Below are 11,338 nucleotides of genomic sequence, written 5' to 3'. Positions count from 1 at the left end.
TTAATTGCGGCCTGCATAATTTGAGGATCGCCGCCACATGAGCGGTTCAGCCTGGCCGCAACGATTTTCCTAAAGAGGAAAAAGGAGAGGAAAAAAGAAAGAATGAATTGCAGTTGATTCCACAACCTCAAACCCTTTAAGCCCAACCCAGACCTGCTTTTGCAAATGTTTATAACGTCTAACTCGCTTTTTCTTATCCCACATAGATCTATGTGTTGAACAAAGTTGATGAAAAACGAAAATAAAATAGCAACAAGAAATTGTCAAAATGAAAGGTTTGAACACAATTATGAATCGTTATCCTCAAATGATATTTGCCACCACCAAGGGTAAGTTCTTGAAGGCTTCAATGGCAAATAGTTTGCAGGAGTAAACAAACCTTAATTCAAATATGAATCAAGCAATCAAAACTTGGACAAAGGAACTAAAGAACAAAATTTTAAAAAAATTGGTTTAATCTTTGACTTTGGATGTTGATGAATGAATTTGATGTTTGTGATATGCTTTTGAACATGAAAATCACTCATATATATAATATAGCGACTCAGCAACAAGTTAATAAAGGCTCACCCCGTAAGTTAGATGACAACTTAGCATTTAAAAACATAGCATTTATCATTTCAACTAGTGTCCTATTCTTTCCCTCAATCAAACCATTTTGTTTGGGTGTTCTAAGTGCATTACATTGATGTATTATACCATATTGTTTAACAAAAGGATTAAATTCACCAAAGAAATATTCACCTCTCCTATCAATTCTGAAAATTGTAATCTTTCTATTTAATTGATTTCTACTTCGACTTTGTAATCTTAAACATGTTAAAAGCTTCATTCTTATGTTTCATTAAGTAGATATAGCAAAACCTACAATGATCATCTATGAATGTTATGAAGTATTTATTACCTTCTCTAGTTAACATTCCACTTAATTCACATGTATCGAAATGAATTAAGTCTAGCAAATTAGATTTCCGTTTAACACTATGAAAATGTTTCTTAATCATTTTAGACTTTAACCTATAATTCACATTTATTATATTCTAGGTATTCACATGAAATCATTTCGTGTTTTAATCATTATTTTTAAAGTAAAAAAGTCAATATTTCCTAGTCTATCATGCCCTAAAGAAATAGATTCAACAACATAATTTCAATTTGTAGTTTTATTGATATTATTGTCAATAGTACAAATTTTGATCATTCCATCACAATAATAGTCTTTTCCAACAAATATACCATTTCGAGAAAATATAAATTTGCCCGACTCATAAGTGGACTTTATTCCCAGTTTTCCTAACAAATCATCATTGACAAGATTTTTATTCATATTCGATACATGCAATACTTTTATTAATGCGATCTTCTTGCCGGATGTAAATTGTAGGTCTATATTTCCTTTGCCAACAACTTTTGATTGAACTTCATTACCCATTTGAATGTATTCGTCATCCACTTCTTGATAAATTTTGAAAAGGAATCTATCATAGCGTACATGTATGGTGGCACAAGTAGCATACCACCACCCTTGAACTTTTCTTTTGACCGAATTTACAATGCTTACGGTAGCAATGATGTGGTCAATGGAGTCACTTTGCCTTTTTGCATTGGTTGTTTGTGATATCTAGAATCCCAAGCATAATGTTTGAGTTTGCCACACACATAATAACAATTTTTTGGATTTCTTCTTGTTCTTGTTATCTTTATTGGGATTTGTGAATTTTCTCTTTTTGGAATCTTTGTTGTATTTGTTTGATTGATCCACAATATCGACTTCGGAAATGCCCTTATGAGAATGTTCATTCCGATCTCGTACCCTTATCTCTTCCTCAATTTGAAGATGCTTTTGTATTTCTCACAAAGAGTAATCTAAGGAATTGTGAAGAATTTTCTTCCTATAACATTTCCATGAAAATGGCAATTTCATAATGATTGCACCAACTTGGAAAGTTTCAGGAAGATCTATTTTACAGCCTTCATTTTGTTGACAATAATTTGCAATTCTTGAACTTGTCCTAACAAATACAAGTTATCCAAAAATTTGAATCAAAATACTTAGCCCCCATTTGTTTCTCATTTTTGGAAGAATGAGAATGAAAAATATAACTGTTACGGACCCCACACAAGAGATAAAAATTAAAATTTGGTGACTTTGGTGTGATGTATAAGGGTCATATTTTTCATTTTAATGAAGAAATAATGGAAATCAAACAAGGGCTTAGAAATAAGAAACATTTTTGTACCTTCCTCCTCGACCTTGTATTTGGTTTCCAACGATTCTCATATCTCCATTACCGAGGTGTTTTTGGGTAGAGATCATAGAGGCAATCGGAGAGAACATTCAGAATGTGTCCTCTACATATCAATCCATCTTCTTTTCTTTTTTTCCTTTTTTGCTATTGTCTCTTCGGTGTCATTTGGGGTTCGTTCCGACAATGGCGTCTGTCTAGATCCAAGATATAAAAGATCTTTAATGTTGGAAGAAGAAATTTCTACTTGTCCTTTCATCTTGTAAAGTTTGACCCATCGAATCTGTTAAACATTACAAGGTATTGATTCATCATCTTTATCTAACCATGGCTATCACATTCTCCATGTTTCAAATATCGTTTGAGATTGTTGGACAAAATTGATGAAGAACGAAAATAAAACCAGCACCAAGAAATCATCAAAATGGAATGTTCGAACACGATTACAAATCGCTATGCTCAAACAATATTTCCACCATCGGGATAAGTGCTTGAAGGTTTCAATAGCAAATAGTTTGCATGAGTAAACAAACCTTAATCCAAATATAAATAAAGCAATCAAAGCTTAAAAAAAATGAACTAAAGAACAAACTTATAAAAACTGGTTTGATATTTGATTTTGGATGTTGATATATGAATTTGATATTTGTGATATATTTTTAACATGAAAACCACTCATATATATAGAATTACAATCACCATGCACGAAAAAAAATACAAAAATCAAGCAAAAGAGTGTGAAATACTTCAAAACGACGCCATAATTCAAACGGTCAGATTTTTGTACAGGGCGGTCGCCGAGTACAACATTGGGCACTGCCTAGTTCAACAAAATGGCCACTATAATTACAACCCGGCCTTAAGCCTGGGTGGCTGCCTGCCATTTTTTCAACCTTCGCTGTTTTTTGTTCTCGGTTTTTTTTTTTCCTCTTGTTTTTCTCTTGATTAATCACTTTCAAAATCATTCCTCGTTGTCATTTAAATAATATTCCAACACTATGATCCATCAATTCTATTCAAAGAACATTTTGAACATAATAAAGAACATCTTTTAAATCAAATATTGAAAAATTTTAACTTTTTTGTTTTATTTCTTCCAATAATTTTTTTTTCTTTTTTATCGATTTCAATTGATACATATATATATTTAGTTGTCAACTGATAAAATATTCAATTTAATCTTAACCAGTGGACTATTGAAATTTTTAACCCATTAAATACAATTACAAATGTTATAACTTGGGAGTTGCCTGTGCCTGTTGTTCAACTACTTCCTTCTCAAAGCATCCCGTTTAGCGAAGATGAACTATCCTACGTGTCGTATAGTTTCTCAGATGATAGCCAAGCAAATTCTAATGAAGTATTCTCCCAGTTGAAAATTGATGAAGCCAGATGATTAAAAACTTGTATTCATCTTTGCTTCTTTAGCTGAGTTGGGATTTCTTATTTTCTGGTACTATTGTCTCTTTTTGCACATTCAACAATAAAATAAAAGGATGTGTATTTGAGTGTGTTTAGAGCTTCAAATTCATTTTATCAGACACTTGTAACAAAATTGTACTAATATTCTGACTGTACTGTTTGTTTGTTTGTTTGTTTATTTATTTTTGACTTCGTCGCGTTAGGGTAATAACAAATAATTGTCATTATAATTTTTCTTGAAAAAGTAAAAATTGGTGGCCAATGAATGGCTCGTGAGCTAATTCAGCTTAACCACCAATCGACCGGTGGGTGGGGCTAGGTAAAACGAATAAATACGAACTAAATGATCCAATCACAATGTCACAATGAATTTGAAGTCAATAATCAAATTAAATAATAATAATAACCAACTTAAAATTTTACAAAAAAGTTAACTTGCTATTGGGCAAAGAGATGTTTCCTTATATTACAAATTATTCTTGACCTCGTATTTTTCGTCATGGATATTTTGAGTAGTTTAGACGGCTTTACAATCAACCTTGGGGACTTGGAACGCTTGGCAGTCAACTAGAAAATGGAGCAAACTAATTTAAAAGACAGCAATACTATTAGACTCAATTACTCAGTAGAAATTTATATGTTACTTTAAAATCAACCAAAATTTTTATCCGTGATAATCAAAATTACATATATTAGTAAATCTTCAGAGATACCTGATTGATATGTTATATTTAGCGATCTAAATCTCTGTTCTCAAGTCGTTATATCATAGTGATTACGATAACTGTTATTGTATATGATTTTTAGAGGGATCTTATCTACTGACTTCTACGACTCACCATGGTAAATTGGCACTTCTATAGATTCTACTAATCCATAAGTTGACTATTAGACTCAATAACTTTAGTAGAAATTTTTAATTTTCTTATATGTGAGGCCAAAATTATATATATTAGTAATCTTGTGAGACACTTGACCGATATATTTTATGTGATGATCTAAGCCCCTGCGATCAAATCTGTATTTTATATTGACTATGATAATTGCTATTGTGTATGATTTCTAGAGGAGTCCTATCCATTGACTTCCACTATATAGCGCATATCGTGATAAATGGGTAATCGACTGATTTTAGTAGTCCACAAGTTGACTATTTGACTCAATTACTTTAGTAGAAATTTTTAATTAGCATACAAGACGGTGGAAATTACATATAATAGTGATCTTCAGAGATACTTGACCGATATGTTATATGCATAAATCAAAGTGAATGAAAAGAGTGAAAGTTGTAATTAAATACAATCTATTCCTCACCTAATTAAAAATATAGAAAATAAAAGGCGACTATGACTTTTAAACCTCAGCCTCCTTGAAACAAATTTATATATCATTTAAAAATTGATCAATCACATATTTCAATAAATCCATAAATATTGATCACTTGTTCATAACCTCTTTGTACTTATTTATAAATTTCCCTCGAAAACAAATTGAGGTTATGCTACGTGTATACTCAGCCTCTTGAAACAAATTTATATATCATTATAAAATTGATCAATTGCATATTTCAATAAACTGATAAATATTGATCACCTGTTCATAATCTCTTTGTACTTATTTATAAATTAATTGTTTATAAATTTCCCTCGAAAACAAATGGAGGTTATGCTACGTGTACAAATTCGGTGTACACAATGCTTTACATCTCTTACATGAAGAGGACCCACGCATAACAATATGTGAGGGACAGCATAGTCCGACAACTGGTGGCTAAGTCCTGTACGAAGTTGAGAACGCTACACGTGTAAATTGCAAATTGGTAGACTAGATTGGACGGCCGATGTTGTCTTGGATTCCCAGTTTTATCACACTTGTTGACAATTGACTAGTATGAGAAAAATATATATTTTTCAATCTCAGTAACTAATTTGAATTCAAGCATATGAGCATATTCGCCGTCCTAAAAATAGAATTGAACTACATTTTTCCATTACGCATGCAGACCGTAGGAGAACTGAATTAGAAACAAATGCTATCCAATTTAGACTCGCAATCTTTTATTTTCTTTGCTTATGAACCTCACTTGCAGGTTCGTCTAGAAATACGTTCCATTCCAATTCTAAATATTTCAATTCTCACGTTCTCTTTGAATAGTATTGCAAATCAGCAGTCTTTTCCTTCCTTGTTAGTCAAGAAATCTTACAGTATAAATTAGTCTCCAAATCCTCTATTCATCCACAGCCAACACATATTCAATTTCTCTTTTCCTCTCTACTTTGTGGATCTGTTTCTAACTAGAGATGAAATTATATATCAGTTTCTTCCTCGTCTTCCTTATGTTGTTTTATTCAGTCATGTTTGCTGTCGAGGCCCGTCCTCTCAATTGTGCCTCGATTTATAATTTGTCCTTGAATGCTGTGAAGGCCGGTCCAAGTCCTGGTGAAGGACACAAGTTTACCAATGCGAAAACACTTGGAGGGATTAAAATGTCTGGTCCAAGCCCTGGTGAAGGACAGAAGTTTACCAATGCGAAAACACTTGGAGGGATTAAAATGTCTGGTCCAAGCCTTGGTGACGAACGCAAATTGTCCAATGCTCAAACGCTTGGAGGAAATAAGAAATCTGGTGAAGGAAACAAATTTACTAACGCTTACACGCTTGGAGGAGTTAAGGAATCTGGCCCAAGCCCTGGAGCTGGACACTAGTTTGCGTAGCAATTGGATGGAACTCTAATATATTTATTCTTTATTTCCATGGTTTAAATTCTTTATTAGTAGTGGTGAGACACGAAATGATTTTATTTTTTTATTATTATTATTTTTTAGTTTTGCAGCGGGCAGAGAGATATTCTCACTATTATTTATTATTCTTTTCCATGTAATGATAATTTTCAATTTTGTGTGGATTCACACCTTAAAGGTTGGAATTGTTTTTTTCAATCAAAATAAAGTTTTGCTCGATCAAAAAGAAGTTTTTCGTTTGGAAATTAAAACTTGACTTTTGTTTGATGTATTGAAGCAGTCGGAAATCAACATTAATCCTATGAACATATCTGATATAACCGAGTTTTGTTCCCGACGAATATAGACCGAGGACTCAATTTCGTCGGTATGAGTATCAAAATGCTCGGGACATATGTGCTCGGGTATCATGTATGCCCGGGCTAATAGCCCGAAGATTTATTACACAATCATTCGACATGTCCTCGGGACTATGTCCTCGGGATTATGACCTACGACAGCGCCTTGTCCGACGAGAGATTTATTCTGACTAAATATCCTTAATTTATGTCTCCTATGCCCAGAAGAACTCTATTGGTTGGGAAACGCTACCAAAAGCCATGGTAAACACACGTTCAGGTCTTCCACCCGCGAGCTCATCCGCTCCAAACCAACCCCCTCCTGAGGATATCTCTGTTCCTCAAGAAGAATCATCAGAAGTGCCAGAGCCCCAGCCGGCAGTCGTCACTGCTGGAGCCTTTGAGGAACTCAGACAATAGGTCGCTACACTGACTCAGCTGCTAAGTCAAAGAAATTTGCATCCGTCACCCACACCAGCATTCCAGGGGGGTTTTATGGCTGATGCTCGAGCTCAAGCTCAAAGACACATCCCTGACAATGGCGGAGCAGGAGCCTCGGGTATACCACATGTGACCTCGGCCTCGAGATCAGTGACCATGGAGTTCGGAGAACTCGCTAGGATTATTCAAGAAGGAATTACGACGGGCCTACTTCAGGGCAATAAAGGGACGACAAGATTCAGTCCCAATACTCCATTTACTCCCGAGATATTAACATTCCCCTTGCCGGACAGATTTAAGTATCCTAGGATCAAAGAGTATGATGGGACCACCGATCCAATCAATCATCTGAACATATACACGGACGTCATGAATTTACAGGTCGCACCAGATCGGGTGATGGCACAAATCTTCCAATTATTAAAAATTTTGAAGTAAATCATAACCCTACGAAAAAATCATATTTGTGGGGAAAAATGAACTCCGCCTACAAGTCTCAATTTGTCAATGGAAATTTTGTAGGAAAATGATAGATTTCTTGTAATGAGGAATGAATTGTGGATAAATGGGTAATAAATGTGTCTTATGAAATATATAAAAATTAATATTTGACTTTAAAATGTAAATGACAAGTTATTTTTAATGTTATCCATGTTTGGCTATTGTTTTATAAATAGTCAAATTACTTTTTATCCATATATTTTGTAGAACTCATAAGTGCTACCTACTTATTTACCTCTCGTTTATCTAATTATAATTACATGGTTTATTAATACTTCCTGATATAACCGAGTTTTGTTCCCGACGAATATAGACCGAGGACTCAATTTCGTCGGTATGAGTATCAAAATGCTCGGGACATATGTGCTCGGGTATCATGTATGCCCGGGCTATTAATAGCCCGAAGATTTATTACACAATCATTTGACATGTCCTCGGGACTATGTCCTTGGGATTATGACCTACGACAGCGCCTTGTCCGACGAGAGATTTATTCTGACTAAATATCCTTAATTTATGTCTCCTATGCCTAGAAGAACTCTATTGGTATCACAATTATACCACAATTCAAACTCCTATCTCGCGTAGGACTCATTGATATAAAATTGCAAAATCAAGCTATCCTACTACAGGTGCAATGCGGAATCCTGATATGAACACACTACCTACCCCTATAAATACAGGACCTTGAACCATTATTCAGGTACGTTTTACATTGTTTTTCAGCACATAGCCTCACGCATATATTTCCCTTTCTGACTTAAGCATCGGAGGGCGACGAGAACACACCTCGTTGCCTTTGTTTCAGGTATCGGAAGATCAAGTTCGTGCTCATCATCAGTCATCAAGCTCGGGAAATCTACAGGTACGATTTTTGGTAGCATCAATATCGTTAGTTCATTAATTCAAATTTGTTGTAATCGAAAGAATGATGCTAAAGGATGTGAAATGAGAATCATTTTTCTTCCAATTAGACCACCAAGACCTTGATGCTGGTGCCAAGTACATTAGAATTTCACAAACTCAATTTTTTTTTTTTTTGAAAGAAAAGGTATAAAGAAATTGTCACTTTTTACAGACATTACATAAATGGTCACTTTTGATGAAGTATTGAAAATGCTCTTAACTTTGATTCATGCGACGTTTAAGCACATATAGAAATAATTAGTAATTACACAACTATCTCACTAGAAGACAACTGTCATAAAACTTTTTGTTGAGAAAATATATGCCCTATGATCTATCTGTGAGCATCCTTTACGAGAAAATGGTTATGATACGGTGGCTGCCTTTAGGGTCGATTATGTGATTGTCGAGGCTCGAGGCGAAGTCCATGAATTAGGTCTCCCAAAGTCAACGTAAATGTAAAATTCAACAGTATTTTATACAACCTATTACTAAATTAAAACTTAATATTAGAACAACAAATAAATATATTATACAAAAGATTTATATTATCAAATAATAAAATCAACAATGTTTCAAACAATTAGTTAAATATTATTCGTCTTGCTTTTTTAGAGGCAAAAACAATAATCAAATCTGAATAATTTTGCTGTTCAACCATTTCTTTCTCTATTGATAACATAGTCACTCCATTTAATCTTTCTTGTGAAATTGTTGATCCGAGGTAAGTCTTGTTCAACTTCAATTTCGAGAAACTTTTTTCCTGCAAATGGTATGGTTACAAAATTTTGTAAGCAATATAAGTACTTGGAAAACAAACATTCAATAGCTTCAAATATTGTCGTACTTCAATTGTTTTTATTACTTCACTTTGATAAATAACACCTCAAACCTTGAAATAAAAAGTAGCTTTTCGCTTGTTTTAGCCAAAGTCAAAAAGTGTTCCTACTATTTTTGCTTTCACAGGAATGAGCTTATAATTATACTAATCCCTATATTTATATTGTCATTAACCAAAATAAAAATAAAAATTACCCACTACCTTCATATCAATCCCCCGTTATACATCAACACAGTTCACACAACTACACTTCTTTAAAATCACGTCCACAGCACAAAGTAATAAACTCTAACATGAGTATAATTAACAATTCAAATAAAGACAACAATATTCATAAAGAAAGAGATTAGTGGGGGTGGGATTTACCTTGGTTTTTGAGGAGATTAAGGTTGTAAGAAGATTTAGAAGTGTCCAAGAAAAAAAGAAACATGATTTCAGTTGGGGAAAGAAAATTCAAAGCCATGGCCTCTCACTAATATTGACGACGTCGATATCTGCATTTTGACATGCTGAAATTTCAAGAATGAGAGATGAATATAACCAACAGGATTGTACTTTTGGTGGGCTTTGGATGGAAAATTGGTTAGTGAGGACCGTTTAGATTGATAAAATAGAGAGGGAGCAGTCGCAGGAGAGAAAAAGGAATGAAAAACATATTTTCTTTTACTTCATTAAATATTTAAAAAAATCTTGGGCAAAAAGTGAGGCCCCCTCTAATTTTTGGCCTGAGGCACAAGCCTCATTGATCTTGTCACAAGACCGACTATGCTGCCTTACCCTTATCAAATTAACAATAATTATCAAGTTTAATGGCACAATAAGCGTTTTATACACATTTATCATTTCACAACGTTCCTTTCACTGTTGCATATTTCGGATATTTGTTGAGCATAAATATTTTTAATATAGTCAGTGTCATTTAACCATTTTATTTCATATATTGGTAAAAACAGTACATCTAATTAAAAAGGTAAGCCTCATCACAAGTATTATAATGTTAAATGGAACCTTTCTAGCATGTATTTAACTCTAGTTGAAATTTGTGATTTAATCATCTAAAATAAAACTTCTTAATCTTTTTTAGAACCCAAAAACTAAAACGGAGGATGATGATAAATGCATGAAAGGCATTTTCAACATTAAATTCTCTCCGATGTGCAAATTGGGATCCCATCCCTTGAAGTGAATAGAAAAAGCATAATTTGAAAATGCCTAGTTAGGTACTTAGGCATTTTTTTTTCTTTGTGAGGCGATGCGCAAGCCTCTAGACAAATTAATAAAATATTTAAAGTGCTGTAAAAATACAAAAATATGATTATAATAAATTATATATCATCTAAAATAATAAGTTCTCGAGTTAGTAATCATGAAACAAAAGTAAAATAGGATCTTTAAGGAAATTAGCAAAGTCTTCCTTTTCGTCACTCTTAGCTGCTTCTCATTCTTTGTCATATCCTTCACAACCTATCATCGTGTATTCTCCATCCCTTCTCTTCCAAGAGACAGAAAGAAAATTAATAAATAAAATCATAAAATATTTTAGATTATAAAGAAATGGCCAAAAATCCAGAGGGCATCTCCAATGTGAACCCCAAATCACCAAATTGCACAATTTTTTGGTGAAAAATTGCTCCAATGCAACACTATATTTTGCACCATTTTGGTGCACAGTGGTGAAAGTCTATTTTGACATTTTCTTATTTTTTTCCAAATAATTGATGAAGGTGGTTGTGTCATTTGTGCCATATAATTTTTAATACAATAAATTATTATTTTTATTATTTTTATTTAAAATAAAATTTAAATGTAAGAAATAATAATTAATAAATTAATTTAAAAAATTAACAAACACGATTATTTATTAAAGTTAACACAAAAATATTAAACAACGACATACATTCG

The 11,338-nt window shown here is 33.2% G+C and overlaps 1 protein-coding gene across 1 annotated transcript; it reads left to right on the top strand.

Annotated features, from left to right (window-relative positions):
* The first annotated feature begins 5,919 nt into the window (after positions 1-5,919).
* LOC111366444 lies at positions 5,920-6,551 on the top strand. The gene has a single exon (XM_022987201.1). The coding sequence runs from the start codon at positions 5,969-5,971 to the stop codon at positions 6,371-6,373; it is 405 nt and encodes a 134-aa protein (XP_022842969.1). The 5' UTR covers positions 5,920-5,968; the 3' UTR covers positions 6,374-6,551.
* Positions 6,552-11,338: the final 4,787 nt, after the last annotated feature.

Source organism: Olea europaea, chromosome 18 (genome assembly GCF_002742605.1).
Source record: "Olea europaea var. sylvestris chromosome 18, O_europaea_v1, whole genome shotgun sequence".
In the NCBI taxonomy this organism is placed as follows: domain Eukaryota; kingdom Viridiplantae; phylum Streptophyta; class Magnoliopsida; order Lamiales; family Oleaceae; genus Olea; species Olea europaea.
This window is presented reverse-complemented; position numbering and strand designations above follow the sequence as displayed.

Excerpts from the sequence above, each read along its gene's own strand:
- LOC111366444 (XM_022987201.1), top strand. The coding sequence starts at position 5,969 with ATGAAATTATATATCAGTTTCTTCCTCGTCTTCCTTATGTTGTTTTAT.